The 18,585-nt window shown below is 36.3% G+C and overlaps 1 protein-coding gene across 9 annotated transcripts in view; it reads left to right on the top strand.

The window, feature by feature from the left end:
- The window catches only part of PICALM (phosphatidylinositol binding clathrin assembly protein), a 111,595-nt gene that overhangs the window by 83,761 nt on the left and 9,249 nt on the right, over window positions 1–18,585 (top strand). For 4 of the 9 annotated variants that reach the window (XM_025355852.1, XM_025355848.1, XM_025355846.1 and 1 more), the window contains 6 exons: window positions 923–1,030; window positions 2,574–2,705; window positions 2,801–2,831; window positions 3,655–3,754; window positions 8,484–8,543; window positions 10,327–10,431. In XM_025355852.1, coding sequence (XP_025211637.1) covers window positions 923–1,030; window positions 2,574–2,705; window positions 2,801–2,831; window positions 3,655–3,754; window positions 8,484–8,543; window positions 10,327–10,431 — 536 coding nt within the window. Of the gene's footprint in view, window positions 1–922; window positions 1,031–2,573; window positions 2,706–2,800; window positions 2,832–3,654; window positions 3,755–7,079; window positions 7,104–8,483; window positions 8,544–10,326; window positions 10,432–18,585 lie in introns of all 9 variants that reach the window. The other 5 variants (XM_025355849.1, XM_025355844.1, XM_025355850.1 and 2 more) reach the window with 3 other exon arrangements.

Genomic DNA, 18,585 nt, shown 5'->3' with positions numbered 1-18,585 from the left:
AATATTTTTAGGTGATTTTAATTCTTTTCAGCCCTTAGACATTCAGAACCTTACTCAAATATAACCTCGCATAATTGGAAACCTTATATTTGTTAACTCTGTATAGGCTGATCTTAAAGACATGAGCTTATTATCTGTGTAATACCACTAGCATTAGTGTAATGCAGGCAAGAAAGAATAAGGTCTGTTAATGGTTTTGTGTTTCAAGAGTAGAGTCAGCTTAATTAGTATGCTTGAGTTTATGCTTGTCATCCCCACTGTTGCAAGTACTAAGTTGAAGTTAGAGGGTGGTTGAGAGTTGAAAGTGGCATATCTTTTTTCTTTGATGTTTTAAAAGCACATGGATACAGATGGACATAAGGATTAGTGAGTTGCAACATTGAGAATCCCATCACTGAACTTAAGCTATTTAGCTTTTGATTAACTGTTGAAGGAAGGATGGAGAGAAATATGGAAAATGGGTAGGTGGGAGGGAGAAAAACTTTTATCTTGGGGATACTGAGAGGTTTCATACTTGTTTTTTAAGCACTACAGAATTCTTACTGCATTCTCAACTGATCCCTTACTTTGCGTATGTATTTTGCTTCATGCAAAATCTTGTAATTTTAGATGTGTTTAGTTTTTTAAAGATTATCCTCATACAAAATTAAGGTAAAAGATACGCAAAGATTTCTGTAATGAAGCATATTTTCCATTCAGTGTCAGTTGCTTATTTGTTAATTTTGTCAGTAGAATGATTTTCTTAGAGAAAACCTAATCGCTGCAAAAAGTGTGATATAGAAAACATCTTGCTTGAAGGATTGGCTTTGTTTTTGTTTGGGGAATTTACTGCATTTTCCATTCTATTGTCATTATTATTAAATAGTTGTAAATGTAGAGTTATTAAATAATTGAACTTTTTTTTCCATTTTGGTTTACCCAGGATTCACTCCTTCTCCAGTTGCACAGCCACACCCTTCAGCTGGCCTTAATGTGGACTTTGAATCTGTATTTGGAAATAAATCTACAAATGTTATTGTAGATTCTGGGGGTAAGGAAAAAAATTTTATTAAAAATATTATAGTGTCCTAATTTAGATTCTGTGTAAGGAAAAATAATGCTGCTTTTAAAATGTTTAAGTATATTAAGTTGGGGTAGCCAAAGAAATTGACCCATCCCCCCAAGCACTAGACGAGAACTTCAAGGAGCTGTTTAGTCATTATTCTTTTATTGGTGCCAGTTTAGACTTTGGGAACATTTTGTTAGTCCTAGAACAAAATAAGAGAGAAAAAGAGATTTCGCTCTATAGAATGCTAAGTTGCTTGTGACTGTGTGTTGTGACTATGTTGTGCCTTTTTAGGCATGCAATTTTTACCTTTACTGAAATGAATAATAACAGTATTGTATCTTAATGTATGAAATTGGCTATGTTTGTAAACTAGAATAATATAACTTGTGGTACCTTGACTTGTTTAAATAATCTATTATAAATAATTAGAATGTATTAAATGATCAGGCTTGCGGGTACAGGAGCTTTTTATTGTTTTATATGATTCTTATTATAATTCATTTGTCTTAAAGAAACTTTTTAGATCTGTAGAGCCAGGTTTCCACTTTGTGTTTTCATTAATACCTTGTTAATTTGAAGTGCCTGTAAAACTTTGACACTCATAATTTTGTTCTTACCCTGGGATGGCCTTTGATTTTGGTTAGTAATTAACTTTTAGCCATTTAGAGAGACTATATTGAGATGTTCTTAATTTTATAACATATAATTAGTTATCCTCCAAAAACTAAGAAGCAAGCCTATAAAAAATATGTGTGGACTAAGAATTTATTTTTTCTGTGCACTAGTAGATTTATGGTAATTTTTTTTGCTGCATTAGATTTTAGTTTGTCTTGCTTGGGAAAGTGGAAAGAGAGACCAATCATTGTTATGAACTATCATCTTTGGTGACTTTCTTTTTCAAACTCTAATATTCCTAGATCATACTATTGAGTCCCATAGAGAGTTTGATTGGATTTTCTTTAATTTTCTATCCTTTGGTGAGGAAAACTTAAAGAATTTTATTTTCATTTTTAAGAATTGTCCTCGTTTACTAGATGGGCTTATGCAATTACAGTATTTAGCAGTTTCTTAGATATAGTTCACTCTTACATTCTCTGCTTTTAAAAATAGGTCTATAAAATCTTATTTCTTAATGCAAAAGGAACTTTTTTCAACGTTCCAGAGAGCTATTTTTTAACCTATGTTGCTTTAGATATGAGTCTTCAAAAAATTTTGCTGGGCAAGCAGGAGAATTACATTCCTTTTTTTCCCTTTTGTAATACTTCTCTCTTATCCCCTTTAACCCTAATGTAATTTTGTCATGAGATAAGAGATGATTTCTGTCAAAACAAATACAGCCTTCTCAGTCAGTTCACTGTGAAGTGGTAAATTTCTCCATTTTCCATTTAAAGACATTTACTGATGTCTATTTTTTGGATAACTTTTCCAGTGAACAAACAAGGAGAAAAGGCAGATACCTCCTTTAGAAAACCATAGCATCATAAAGTTCCTTACAAATTCTATTTCATCTGTTTGTAACTTTAAGGCTTTGATGAACTAGGTGGACTTCTCAAACCAACAGTGGCCTCTCAGAACCAGAGCCTTCCTGTTGCCAAACTCCCGCCTAACAAGTTAGTATCTGATGACTTGGATTCATCTTTAGCCAACCTTGTGGGCAGTAAGTAGTCTTTGGATACTTTAATCTTCTTTTATGTTGTTTTATTAAACTGAGTCTCGTGTTATAAAATGCTTTTTTTTTTTCTCCTTTACTAGATCTTGGCATCGGAAATGGAACCACTAAGAAGTGAGTGTTTAATACACACATTTTTTTCTCTATGTGTTATTTAGAGGTTGATTTGACTTTCATCTCAAAAGTATGTATAGAGATGTCAAGTCTGCATCTTTTTTTTTTTTTTTTTGGACACAGAGTCTCGCTCTGTTACCCAGGCTGGAGTTCGGTGGCGCAATCTCGGCCCACTGCAAGCTCTGCCTCCCGGGTTCACACCATTCTCCTGCCTCAGCCTCTCAAGTAGCTGGGACTACAGGCACCTGCCACCATGTCCAGCTAATTTTTTTGTATTTTTAGTAGAGACAGGGTTTCACCGTGTTAGCCAGGTTGGTCTCAATCTCTTGACCTCGTGATCCGCCAGCCTCGACCTCCCAAAGTGCTGGGATTACAGGCCTGAGGCACCACATCCAGCCTTTTTTTTTTTTCTTTTTTTTTTCTTTTTTTTTTCTTTTTTTTTTTTTTTAACAGAGTCTCGCTCCGTTGCCCAGGCTGGAGTGCAGTGGCGCTGTCTTGGCTTCCTGCAACCTCCACTGCCTGGGTTCAGGCAATTCTCCTGCCTCAGCCTCCCTAGTAGCTGGGATTACAGGCACGGGCCACCATGCCTGCCTAATTTTTGTATTTTTAGTAGAGATGGGATTTCACCATGTTGCCCAGGCTGATCTCGAATTCCTGACCTCAAGTGATTTGCCCACCTTGGCCTCCCAAATTGCTGGGATTACAGGCGTGAGCCACCACGCCCAGCCTAAAGTCTGCATCTTACTCTGTTCAATATACTTAGATAGTTAAGGAAACTTTATAATTAGAGACATTTAATATTCTCACTTATGTTTATTTAAAGTGATGTAAATTGGAGTCAACCAGGTGAAAAGAAGTTAACTGGAGGATCTAACTGGCAACCAAAGGTTGCACCAACAACTGCTTGGAATGCTGCAACAATGGTGAGTTGAAGAAGCTTCTGATATACTAACACTTGAATAATTTAGTTAAATATGTAACATGAAAATGTTTTTAAAGTGATAGGCATAAATAGATTGTTACTGAGTTTAGAAGTGTAAGTAATTTGTATTTCTTTTAAAGGAAGCTGGTTGCCTATGTTTACCGGATATATTTTAGTGGCTAACAAGTATTTAAGGGTTACTTTGTGCCAGAGTTCATTTCAGTAAATACTAATGTTTTATTTTTGATAATTCTATTAATGTGTTAGTAACTATTATTATCCCCATTTTACAGATGAGGAAGTGGAGGCACAGAGTTATTAAGTAATGTGCTCAGGATCACAGAGATCTTAAATGATTCGTTGCATTTTTAGAGCCTAGGCAGCCTAACTATAGAACATATGTCCTTAGTCACTACTCTATATTACTGACCTCAAATTTTTTATTTATTCTTCTAAAATATAAAATCTTCTGGTTTCATTATTGGTAAAGAAACTATACTTGCTTGGGTTTTGTCATGTAATTTATATATATGACAATATATTTGATAATTATATATATGTCATATAACTTATACAGTTGATTCTCATTATTTGTGTTAGTTAAGTATTTAAAGTCACTCCAAACACTGAATTAGTGAACACTGAACCCTTGCTAGGGGAAATATATACATATATGTATATGTCACATAGATGTTCCTTTTAGAAAACCTCATTGTAGTATATTCTATTTTCTTTATTTTGCGAAAGAGGAAATAAAGTTCAGAAGTGTTAAGTGACTTGCTTAAGGCTGTCGCACTAACTGGTGCCAGAGTTGGAATTTTAGCCCTGTCCAGCTGGCCCCAGAGTCAGAGTTTCTTGCAGTATGATGGACTCCCCATCCTCCTTCTCTATCCTCTGGTCTGGTCTGAGAGCTGAACCAAGGCAGAGCGTCCTTTGTTCCATCTCAGCTGGAAGTGAACTGTATTGGATGAATCAAATTTTTGCCACTCTGCAAATGAGCATGAATGGCCTGGAAAGCACCAGGAGTGTTGATTTTTGGTGTCACAAAGTTTATCAGGTAGGTGAATTTGCAAATACGGAATCCATGGATAATGAGGATTAACTGTATTTTCTAATTAAATAATTAGCATCTAGTAATGAAGAGGTTTTAGCATGTTTTTAATTACTGTAAGATATGGTAGACCCAGAATAGCTTTGTGGCTATTTTCCTGCCCTAGGCCAGTTTCTGTCTTACCAACCAACAAATTTTCGTCAAAGAAAACTCCTTCTTGTGGAAAAGTTTGAAGCATTCATTCTCCTGACAGTAGACTAGTAGCTGTGTTTTGATTACACGGGCTACACATTACTAAGAGCCATCCTATTACTGTTAGAGGCCTCTGTTGCCCTTACAGCCACTTCCAGAGCACTGCCCTGTTTTCCATGGGTTAATGATATGTTAAAATTAGTAGGACTGAGCTAAAAATAGTATGTTTGTAAAAATTTGTGCATTTTATTATATAGCTTAAGACTTAATAAATGGAAAGTAATATTGAGATTTAGCTACCTTTTTAAGGCAGTTATTTTTTGTTTTTATAGATAGTGTTCACTGCCATCACTAATTTTATTATTATTATTATTATTTTATTTTTTTTTTTTTTTTTGAGACGGAGTCTCGCTCTGTTGCCCAGGCTGGAGTGCAGTGGCCAGATTTCAGCTTACTGCAAGCTCCGCCTCCTGGGTTTACGCCATTCTCCTGCCTCAGCCTCCCGAGTAGCTGGGACTACAAGCGCTCGCCACCTCGCCCAGCTAGTTTTTTGTATTTTTTTAGTAGAGATGGGGTTTCACCGTGTTAGCCAGGCTGGTCTCAATCTCCTGACCTCGTGATCTGCCCGTCTCAGCCTCCCAAAGTGCTGGGATTATAGGCTTGAGCCACTGCGCCCAGCTATTATTATTATTTTTTTTATTTATTTTTTTGAGATGGAGTCTTGCTCTTTCGCCCAGACTAGAGTACTGTGGTGCGACCTCAGCTCACAGCAACCTCTGCCTCCCAGGTTCAAGTGATTCTCCTGCCTCAGCCTACAAGTAGCTGGGATTATAGGTGCCCACCACCATGCCCAGCTAATTTTTTTAGTTTTAGTAGAGATGGGGTTTCATCATGCTGGCCAGGCTGGTCTTGAACTCCTGACCTTAAGCGATCCGTCCACCTCAGCCTCCCAGAGGGCTGGGATTACAGACGTGAGCCACCACGCCCAGACTACCATCACTGATTTTAAAACTGTGCATTTAAGTAGTTTAGATTTTTATACACACAAATACACAATCTTAAACCTGTAAATGTTGCTCACTTGAGGGAATTGGAGCATGTATCACCCCACTTTTAAAGACTTTTCTTCCCCCTAAATGCAAAGCAGTTGAAAAGCAGTTTTAAGTTGACATCCATCTCTTTGAGTCTGAATCCATTCTTCTTCCCACTATAACACACCTCATCGACTAGGGTATGGTAGGACTTTAGAGTAGTGGATTTTATGATCTCATGTGTGAATTATGACATTGATGATGTATGAGGAATGATATAAATACCAATGCTACTATTAAAATATAATGAATATTTTCTGAAGTTAGTATTAATCTATATGAAATATTAGGAGTTCATAGATAGCACTTAAGACTGACTACTAAAATGTAATAGGTATTTAGTCCTGTGGAATTTGTATTTAAGTTGATAACAGTCTTTATCTTGCTGTGTTATATATGGTAATGTGTATCAATGCTAAAATATTTGTATGTATTTTATGGAGTTTTCTTTTTAATGCCTAATGTTTGGGGTTGATAATGTGATTCACTACTTAAGATAAACTGCTGCTTTTGACATTTCTTTACATTTCTAACCTTTTTATTAATCCTTAAACACTGTCAAGGTTTTTCAGTGTTTTTTTAATTTAACACAAATTCATTGGAATTTTATTAAAATGAATATTATACTACAAATTATTTTAATTAGTGCTTGTTTTTTTTCTGTGGTAAACATCTGATACAGCCCTGTTTATGGGATGCCCAGAATTTTGCACTATTGACACTATTGATAGAATTGATGTTTTAATGATACTTGTAATCAATAAACTATTTTTATATAAAGAGATGAGGCCAAAGACTACAATTCCCTTGTCAACCTTGATAGTGTTTTAGTATAGATGTTCTTTCATTAGATACTGGAAATACAAGGGATTTTAGGTAGTTAGTGAATGTACATGTGAACTAAAATGCTCTCTGTGTATTTTCTGTTGTGTAAGTACTTGTTCTAATCCAGTGTTATTGCATTATGTAATTGTTCTCCCTGGGAAAAACAGAATGGCATGCATTTTCCACAATACGTAAGTGACCAAAAACGAGCCTTTTTGCAATAAATTGGCATGCTATTAACCACTGCTGTAGCAGAATCTCATAACCTTTCAGCTATTGTTTTCACATTCAGATTTTCAATGTGCCAGAAATTCTTCCTAGCATCTACTGATTTCATGGGTGTGTTGCAGAATTGATTCTGATGGTGGCATGGGAAATACCAATTTTTTTTCTTGCTTAATATTCCGCCATTTGCTGCCAGATGGCTGGGTGTCTGTGTGTGTATCTGTGCTGCCACTATGCACTTGATGACTTCTGAATGAAGGGAAATGTTGATTGCGGTAATGTTTAAAATAACAACTGCATGAAATCTTACAGGCTTCTGCTCTTCTTGGCAGTTTGTCTACTGCTCTTGCAGATCTTGGTTTTTAAGTAGGGAGAGACCAATAAGCCCTACACGCTCACCCAAATACTAAACTTAGAACTGTTCACTTTAGTGGGTTTTTTTTAAAGTTATACTTCATTTAATTTCTCCATGCATATGTTCAAATTGCCATATAATTTCAGTTTTTTTATGTTTTAGCAGTGTTATTGGTCTTTCACCTTTATTCAATTTCAGTTTTCATTATGAGAAACACACACAGGAAATGTTGTTAAGACAGCAACTATATCTAAAATGATTCTGTTCTCAAATTGTATGTTTACAGATAATCAAAGTAGTAGGAAGAGGGGAACTTAAACATCGTAGTGGTAGATAGTTCTTTTAAACATGAAAGCATGAACTGACCTAATTGATTGTTCCTCTTAAATAATTTTTGGAATAAATTAGAAAGCTAACATATATACTTTATATAAGAACTATGGTTCATAGAAATAGTCATACTCAATAGTAGTTTGAAACCTTTGGAGTTCTTTGAAAAGAGTAAGATACTTAGAAACTAACTTTTTGGAAGATCAGGTTATTGATTGATTGGAGATCTTTACTTTTTTTTTCTTTGAATGCTAAAGCAATCAGGTACCTAAGTAAGAAAACATTCAATAATACTTTTTCTGGGTAAACATTTTTTATGATAGTGATAAGCTTTAAATTTTACAGCTATTTAGAACTATTTAAGATACTTTTTTAAATCTAAAGATTTTTAAAGCTGTAAAAAGCATGATGAAATCTTAGATCACTGCTGTATCTAAGTTTAAGTGGTATATTTTTCCTTCTAATAAGTCTGCTTTTCTGCTAATTTCAGGACACTTTTTTTCACTGACCATTAATTGACAGTTCTTAATGATCACAAGTGTCACTTACTCACAGCTGTCTTAGCAATTCTTTTTAGTGGAACTACAGCTACTAATTCCTTGAATTCAGTTGACACACATGAGTTATACTTTCTTGTTTATTTTTCCTTTCACTATGTTAGGCACCCCCTGTAATGGCCTATCCTGCTACTACACCAACAGGCATGATAGGATATGGAATTGTAAGTATTTTCCCAGATACAGCTTTTGGAAAAAATATTGATTCATATGTAATATGCTTTTATTACAGTTTAACCTAAAAATGAATTTAGTGCTCCTCGTACACCTAGTCCTAGTGCCTAATGCAGTAGAACCATAGCATTGGTTTCATAAGCGTGTCTAGATTAATCATTATACAAGAGATCTTATGCATTAATGTTCATAGTATTACTTGGTTTATTTTTCTCCTCATAACTTTGCTGGCCTTTTATATTTCAAACATTCATGTTAATTCTGAGCCTTTGTTGCTGTGACCATATATTAAATACCAGTGAGATCTTATAACCTAATATTGTAGGGCATGGTAAGGATTAACACTTGAATTGTATAGAGGTAAATTTAGTCTGATAAAGGCTAGAGAAATTTTCCTGTGACAGTGGTTATTACAGTACAAAAACAGTCTTAACCTTTCAAAATGCCACCATGTGCACTTTCCCAACTCTCAGTATATAGAGACTCACTTAAGAAATGGTGCTAGTAGCTTCAACCCACCGGTGTGTATTTGAGGAATTGTTCCTGGTAGAAGGCAGTGCCATGTCCCTTAGTATTACTATTGTGCCTGTTATGTTACTTCTTTATGTATATGATATGGAAGTAACTCCTTTTATACATGTGGAGAAGTTTCACAGCTTTTTTTCACAGTCATTGCATTAAAATGTCTGCTGAGGCTGGGCGTGTTGGCTTACGCCTCTAATCCCAGCACTTTGGAGGCCACGGTAGGTGGATCACCTGAGGTTGGGAGTTCAAGACCAGCCTGACCAATATGGTGAAACTCCGTCTCTACTAAAAATACAAAAATTAGCTGGGTATGGTGGCACACACCTGGAATTCCAGCTACTCGGGAGGCTGGGGCAGGAGAATCGCTTGAACCCGGGAGGCAGAGGTCACAGTGAGCTGAGATCATGCCACTGTACTCCAGTCTGGGCAACAGAGCAAAACTCCATCTCAAAAAAAAAAAAAGTCTGCTGAGAAACTCAGGCCATAAACTTAAAATGAAGCTCTAAATGCAAATAGTAGTCTACTTGAAACAATAAATAGAACTTCTTGAAAGATTTTAGAGCATTGCATTTTAACCAAAACAGTAGTCTGTATGTGCATTATTTTTACACTAGGTAATGTCACTTACTAGGTTTAATTTTATACCCTGTAGTAGTAATTTTTAAAGAAACATATTTGGTTGAGATTCTGTTTTCAGTTACTCAAGAAAGAGTTAATCTCTGGTATGTAATTTAAGCTCTTTTCTTGATTCTTATGTGAAATAAAATGGAAGAACTAGAGCAGGCTTATTCAGAGAATCAACTGTCTTCAGTTGTGATCACTTGCATAATGGTATAAGAACTTGATTTGTTATACAAAGGCAATTTACTTTGAAATATCTTAGCAGCAAAGACAGAGTCTTAAGTTTTCTTGATGTCTAAACCTGATAAATTTGGAAGCTCTTAGTCTGAATCATTTTATCTGTTGTACTAGAATAAAGTTTAAATTTTGCTACTCATCGAATAGAAAAAGTTAGGCTTTGTTACCACATTTTTAAAATGAGCATGTTAAAGGCTTTACATACCAAAAGAAAAAAAAATACTCTTGAAAGTTTGTAGCTGTTAGTCTTACTTATGTTCAGAGGAAGTTACCCTTTGAGTCAAGCAAAGGTACTAGGACCTGTCATCCCTGTTGTCATTGTTATTTACTGAGTCACAATAAGGAAGATGGGAATAATATCTTTTAACTTGATAATTTTCTGTTTTTTAGCCTCCACAAATGGGAAGTGTCCCTGTAATGACGCAACCAACCTTAATATACAGCCAGCCTGTCATGAGACCACCAAACCCCTTTGGCCCTGTATCAGGAGCACAGGTATTACAGACTACATGCAGCTGTGGTAATGTGCTTGATTTGGAAGGAATATGATACTATAACACCCTTTTGTACAACTTGAGAAACAAGTTACTAGCACTTTCCCCCTTCATTATGGATATTGCTTGCTTCATATCTTTCTTGTATAAGAGCTTTAGGAATATTGATTGTTTGGAGGGAAAGGATAAGTAGATAGCAAATACTAAAAGACAGAAAATTCTTGGTAACTTATAGTTGGTGGATCCAAAGGATGATTTTTCTGAGATTAAGGAGCCTACTTGCTCTTCATGATTCTGGTGTACTATCCTTTGTGAACCCTCCAAACCATTAACTCAGAGCTTTAGTTCCTTGGCTAATGGCAAGAATGATGCTACAGCAGGGTGTGTTGCCCTTGAGATGCTTGTGAAACTCTTGGCAACTCTCCAGAAAGTTTTGACTGTTATTTTTTCATTAGATAACTTTCTGCCACCGAGGATTGTTTTCAAAAACAAACCAAAAAAAGGAATCAAAAAGCTTGAAATGTCATGCTAAACTAGATTGTTTAATCTACAGAGACTTTCCTCTTCACGTGTTTCTAAGGGTTTTCTCTCCCAGTTCCTGAAAATATGCCATAAATATACATTGTTTTTTATCCCATTATTGTTGCATTAGAAGAATGTGGGTTTTTGTGTGTGTGTGTGTGTGTGTTTTCTTTTTTTAAGGTTTTACTCATTATGGTTAGAAGACATAGGAAATTCCTTTGTTATTCACTGGGATGAGGCCCTTGTGAAGTGATAGGATGGTTTATCCTTCTGTGTCTGCGGCTCTGCTCATACTGTTTGGCATTTAGAAGTAGTTAATTATATGCAATCGTTAGAACACTCCTCCTTTTCTTAAATGGTTTTAATGCCAACTGATTGGTTACTGTATGTGTTTAATGCTTATTTGAAAACATTTGAATGAACATTTGGTTAGTGGACTTGTTATTCCCCTTCCACTTGAATGCATATATATTACATTTGCCAAACCATACCGTCTTACATTGCCAAAATTAGTTTATTTGATCCAATTTGAATCTAGTCTGTATACACAGTAGTCCCCTCTTCTCTTTGGGGTTATGTTCCAAGACCCACAGTGGATGCCTGAAAATGAGATAGTACTGAACTATATATATGCTATACATATATACCTCTGATAAAGGTTAATTTATAAATTAAGCACAATAAGAGATTAATAATAATGAATAATAGAACAGTAACAGTATACTGTAATAAAAGTTTTGTTAATGTGTGCCCTTGCTCACGGACATGCTTGCTCTCTCCCTCTCTGTCTTTATCTCTCTTGAGCTATCTTAATATCCTCTACTTACCTATTTTCAGACCACGGTTCACTTCGGGTAACTGAAACCACAGAAGGTGAAATAGTGGACTGTATTTCATAGACTAGTGAAGCATAGGCAGTCGTTTCATTTTTCAGCCTTTTTGAATATTGCATTTCTTAATAAATTGATACCTCTGTTGGCTAAGAGTGGGTAGTGAATTTAGTTCTGATTAAGCGGTAAAATTCATGTTGGTTGCAATTAATACATTTAGCAGCATGCCTCTTTTTTTACCCCGCCCTTTGTCCATGTTAAAATGACTTCCTCCTTGTTCTTTAATAAGTTAAGTATTTACAGTGAAAATAGAAAATAACTTGGAGTCAAGATAATTGGCAGAGTCATTACTTTTATAAGTCAGTTACTTTTTATGTATTTGTTTTTATAAAATAGACTCTTTACAGTATTTATAGTAACTACTATTGAACTTTTACCAGCAGTAATCTGATTACTGGTTTAACTTGATAATCTTTTAAGAAGTATATTGATGATATCCCTATCTGTTGTAGATGTTTTCTTGATAAACGATTATGTCTTTTTCATGTCCTTTTGTTTTTTTATTTTGTTATTTGTACATTTAACTTCAGATATGTATCATTTACTTTAAAAATTATTATTATTTTTTTTGCTACAGAAGACTAAGTGATAGAAACCTAAATGTATTTTAAGTAATTTTTTTAAAGCTATAGTCCATGCTAAAGACTTATTAGGGACCTTTGACTACAGAAGCTTTTTTCCTGATATGTAGTTAAACCCTTCACCCCCTCTGCATCTTGATTTGCAGGCTGTTGTCAGAATATATTGCTACCTTAAGCTTGGATACTACCAGACAATTTCCAATTACTTTTACATACATTATGTCACCTGATTCTTTAAGGTAGATAGGTCTGCTCTCACCATCACATTTTATAGGTGAAGAAGACAGATTTGGAAAGGTTCTTCAACTAATTAAGTGGTGAAATCAATTTATCCCCAGGTATCTCCTATTCGTAGTCCAGTGCTCATTTATACCACAGTCTCTCTGCTAGTGGGACTGAGCCCTTAATGGCCAATACGGTAGCACCATCTTCTTTTGTCAGCAGTGAACAGTCTACACGCTCCTTTGTTTTTTCTGGTAAATGTGTAAACATTTACACATTCAGGATGTAACTACTGTAGTTGTAAAGAATATCCTCTACAGTTTTGGGTAATAACCTTCAATCTTGAAACATTGTGTATGAGTTTTGCTTTTGAAAAAACTAAACTTTTTTTTTTAAATGTTGGCAAAAATCTACCTTTAAAAAATTGTTGGCCAGGCGTGGTGGCTCACACCTGTAATCCCGCACTTTGGGAGGCCAAGGTGAGTAGATCACCTGAGGTCAGGAGTTCAAGACCAGCCTGACCAACATGGTGAAACCCTGTCTCTACTAAAAATACAAAAATTTTCTGGGCATGGTGGTGCATGCCTGGAATCCCAGCTACTCAGGAGGCTGAGGCAGGAGAATTGCTTGAACCTGGGAGGCAGAGGTTGTTGTGAGCCTAGATCATGCCACTGCACTCCAGGCTGGGTGACAAGAGCTAAACTCCATCTCAAAAAAAAAAAAAAAAAATTTGCTTGTCACCCAGCATCTGCTCTGTTTTTGTTTTGTTTTTTGAGACAGGGTCTTGCTCTGTCACCCAGACTAGAGTACAGTGGTGCAGTCTTGGCTCACTGCAATCTCCACCTCTCAGGTTCAAGGCATCCTCCCGCCTTGGCCTCCTGAGTAGCTGAGATTACAGGTGTGCGCCACCACGCCTGGCTAATTTTTGTATTTTTTTTAGAGATGGAATTTTGCCATGTTACCCAGGCTGTTCTTGAACTCCTGAGCTCTAGCAGTTCACCTGCCTCAGCCTCCCAAAGTGCTGGGATTACAAGTGTGAGCCACCGCACCCACCAAGCATCTGCTCTTAACCCAAGTTTTATGTCCTGTTGCCTTCTAAAACCCACATAACCCTTTCACAGAAACCAGAAAAGTGCCAGAATTTCCTTGTGCATGAAAAGAAACAGGGACAGAAATATCTTTTCCTAACTACTTTATACCAGAAGAGAAGTGAATGAGAACATTAGGGTAGTAAGTTTCTAGTTGAAAGATAAAATTTGAAATGAGTACTTAAGTATTACTGAAAAAGCAAATGAAGGAAGCAAATTGATAACTAGAAAAATAAAATCAGGCGGCAATGAAATGGCTCAAAGAAGCTTTGGTCTCTCTGCATAGTCATTTGAATCATTTGAAAGTCAGAATCTTAAATTTGTTAATGTTACTTTTAATTCTTTATAACTCCTTTGTTCTCCATGTGTCTAATCACAAAGTCCCACTAATTGTTTCTCTGCTGTAATTAGACCCACCCTTCTCCTTGCATTCTACAGCTTTCACCCAATATTGGAACCTCTTTATTCACGCTTGTTTTGCAATAGTCACTCATGTTCTTTGCCTCCCCGATTTAATCCATTTTGTAAATACTGGAATAATCTTTTGTAGGCAGTATTTGTAGCACCTCTCTCCATACTCAAACATTTAGGGAGGTGAATCTTTTTTTGTGTGTGGGTGACAGAGTCTCTCTGTGTCCCCCAGGCTGGAGTGCAGTGGTGCGATTTCAGCTCACTGCAACCTCTGCCTCCTGTGTTGAAACTCGTGCCTCAGCCTCCCCAGCAGTTGGGATTATAGGCACACGCCACCACGCCCAGCTAATTTTTAGAAGAGACAGGGTTTCACCATGTTGGCCAGGCTGGTCTCAAACTCCTGGCCTCAAGTGATCTGCCTTCCTGGGCCTCCCAGAGTGTTGGAATTACAGGTGTGAGCCACTGTGCCCAGCCTAAGGAGGTGAATCTAAATATAACTGAAAATTTAAAGCCTTTTCTCAGCTTTCCTTCCATTTTATAACTACCTCATGAAGCCTCCCTATTTATAAGAATAATAATGAGTTAACGGAATATTCAAGTCTTTGATTCCATACTTTTACAATTCTCAATAAGTATCCAGTGTTCTGCTGTTATTTGTCTTTTCCAAAAGTCCTTCACCTGCCATAAAGTGGGTTTACTCTTTGTCCAGTCTTCAGTCGTCTCGTGTCCCTTTCACATCCTTATGAGATCTGGAATTCTTTTCCTTATTCTGCATTATTTTTTTTTTACAGACCTTGTGACTACCTGGCATCCATCCAATCTAGCAAGGGCCTTCTTTACTAAATTATAAGCTTCATGAAGGCAAGCTTCTCTGGCATGCTTACTTCTCTGTCCTTAGTTCCTGGAACGGTGCCTGACATGTAATAGTTTTTGTACATTTTTTGTTAAGTAAATGAATCACCTTGTAAACTTATCTTTTTCATCATATAACTTACTCTGCCCCTCCTTAGTCTCTCATTTCACTTACTTGTAACCATTATAATAACTTACAGTGGTGTTTAAAATTGGTTAGATTTGTTGGCTAATAGTTATGGTGAGCTAAAACATTAGATGGCTCACCTGAGGATTGAAGACAGCTTTAACTTCATGATTGAACATTTTTAATAATTAAAAATTAAACTGTTGACCAAACGCAGTGGCTCATGTCTATAATACTAGCACTTTGGGAGGCTCAGGCAGGAGGATTGCTTAAGTGCAAGGAGTTCCAGACCAACCTGGGCAACATAGTGAGACTCTCTTTGGTTTTTGAAAAAATTAAACTGTTTATCTTTGAATTAGATGAGCTTTTTCTCAGGCTTTAATGATTCTCAGCCAGTCTCTTGGATTAATTTTGTCCATAGAATGCTATCTGAAACCAAAATAATTTTTCTTAATGAATTACCTTTTAATTGTTCTTTCATTGTTTTGTTCCCTTTTTTCCAGTTGGATTAAAAAATCATTGAGGGCAGAGATCATCCATCTCTTTGTATGGGATAAAGTAAATGGTAGTTAAAATGAAAAATGAAATTCCATCAAAATGGAATCTTTTAATCAAATCTCAGTTCTACAGCTATTCCCAAAAGTTCTTCCTTGCTCTTTGAAGTGTTTGTTTTGAGAGCTGTTACTTACCTAAGGCATAACTTGTAGCTCTTGGTTTCTTGCCTGATTACTGTTAAATCAAGTTAACATTTTTGAGAGAACCCTAGCCCTCTCAGATATGTTTGTCTTGTTGCCATTTAGTGAGACATTCCAGTGTGTTGTGTGTTTTACATTTTATCTACGTTACTGTAAGCACTGCATTAGTGCTTGTTTGTGAGGAAGCAGCTAACACCTTCCAGATGGCTGTTAGCTCAGACTTGATTCAGTTCTTAAGGAAATTGTCATTATGGCTTTAATTTAGTAGACTGCGCTGTAGCTTTGAACTTATGAATTCCTATACACATCCCTTTTTCTCCTTTTGTGTGTGTGTGTGTGTGTGTGCTGGGTCATTTTTCTGTATTTTTTAGATATTTTCATGGAATTGTTTAACAATGGATATAATATTTTTCTGTTTCATACCTAACATTGTAGCTGTCTTTAGTATGTTGTTCTACATTAGTGCATCTTCCTAGATGTTTAACTTCGTGGTAAATTCTAGGTCCTTGTGGTTTTCCTTTTGTTTCTCTAATGTGCTTCCTCATGGTCTTACTGTTTGGTTGCTTGGTACAGATTGCTAGTGTGTCTGGAAAGGGGGACTCCTGCTTTCTCTTACTGGTGCTTTATGTAAATTCAAATGTCCATTGCTAAGCCAGTAGTTCATAAACTCATTCTATAGTTGCAATACACAGCTATTATGTTACTAAGCATGAACACAATTATAATTTCAGTTTTCTTTTGAAAGTCATTGTGGTATGAAATAACACTTATTAAGTGAATGTTTATATGGCAGTTTAGGTATTTTTGAAGCTTTTTTGCGAGTGAGAAGGGTTGTTGTCATCTTATTATTTCTTTATGTGAAAAATTCCCACTGATCACATATCAATCTGCCTATTTTCCCAAAAGCAATATGAAAAATACAGAGTATTACCTTTGGGCATTTAATTTTAAAATTAAGTGTATTAAAAGTTTTGTTGGTTTCTTTTTTGTTTTTGTTTTATTCTTTTTTTTTTTTTTGAGACAGGGTCTCACTCTGTCACCCAGGCTGGGGTGCAGTGGCATGATCATGACTCACTGTAGCCTCAGCCTCCAGAGTAGCAAAGACTGCAGGCACACACCACCGTGCCTGGCTAATTTTTAATTTTTTGTAGAGCGAGCGTACATCAGACTGGTCTTGAACTCCTGACCTCAAGCAGTCCTCCTACCTTGGCTTCCCAAAGGACTGGGATTATAGGCATGAGCCACTGCTCCTGGCCAAGTTTTATTGGTTTCTTGACTGGTATTAGGACTTTTTTTTAAAGGAGGACTGCCAGTTTTGTTTATGGAGGATATGGTTAAAAATGCAAAATGGCTGCTGCTTTTTGTTGTTTTTTGCAGTGGCTAATTTTAAATAAGTCTGACATCAGTTAAGTGCCTGAAGGGAAACGATGGCTTGTTGTGAGTGCTTTTTATCCTTCTGAATGGGAACACTGTTGCTTTTAGATATTTGCATAATAAAAGTACTAGAAAAAGCCTTTTATTGTATTTAAGAACTAGTGGCTGCTTTTAGGCTTCGTTTTGGTTTTGTTTTTTGGTTTTGTTGTTGTAGTTTTTTTACTCTCTTGGTGTGTTAATTGTGAATATTGGCAGTGCCTCCTCTGTCAACCAATCTGCCCAGCTGGATTTCTGTGAAGAAGGCTTTTTGCCTTGTAAGCAATGTGTTGTAATCATTCATCCTTGCCTACTACAGAATACCATGAGGGACATTTCCTTGGGGATTGGAATGTAGTACCATAGGTGAAAACTAGTTCTGTAGCTCCCAGTATACACCTGAATCATTCAAAACAGAAATGTTAGGAGTCTCATCTTCTGACCACTGTTGCTAACAAGACAACCTATAGAGTAAGACCTTGCTTGTTACTAGGTTTTTGCTGAGGACATTCTCCAAAAGGTAGAAATCTAATTTCTTGTCTTAATAAAGAAAACCAGAAAGTGTTCTTAAACTCTTGGGTGCCTGTGAAGTTCTGTAGAATCTTCCTGACAAACATCAGTGACCATGTGTGTTAATGTGTATACAGAAAGCATGGGAATGTATTGTCTCACATTTACTAGAAAAGTTCCTTTAAAAACTTCTGTACTCCCACTTTAACTTTTTCCTGTAAATTCAATATAACCATAAATTCTAGATGAATTGAAATTAATTGGGATAGCAGAGTTTGAAGAGGGAAAAAACACCAGCCTTGGAACCAGCAGATCTGCATTAGAGTCTGTATTATAGTTTCCTAGGACTGCTGTAACAAAGTACCACAAACTTGATCAAACATATTAAAAGTTTTTAAGTTCTTAAAAAAGAAATTTGTTTTCTATCACCTCTGGAAAAATCAGAGTATCGGCAGAGCCATGCTGCCTCTGAATTTTCTAGGGGAGGATCCTTCCTTCCCTTTTTCAGCTTTTGATAGCCCCAGTCGTTCCATAGTTTGCAGTTGTAGCCATTTAATCTCTACCTGTCACATGGTATTCTCTCTATGGGTCTCTACCTCCACGTGCCTCTCCTTATAAGGACACTAATCATCAAATTAGGGTCACTCCAATGACCTCATCTTAACTTGATTACATCTCCAAAGACCCTATTTCCAAGTAGGGTCAAATTTATGGGCACCAGAGGTTAGGACTTCAACACATCTTTTGGCGGGGGGGGGTCACAATTCAACAGAGTCTTGACTTGACTCCTCAGCTAACCATGTGTTGAGAGCAAATTCTCTATGTAACTTTGAGCCTTAGTTTCCAT

This window comes from Theropithecus gelada, chromosome 14, assembly GCF_003255815.1.
Source record: "Theropithecus gelada isolate Dixy chromosome 14, Tgel_1.0, whole genome shotgun sequence".
Taxonomy (NCBI): Eukaryota; Metazoa; Chordata; class Mammalia; order Primates; family Cercopithecidae; genus Theropithecus; species Theropithecus gelada.
This window is presented reverse-complemented; position numbering and strand designations above follow the sequence as displayed.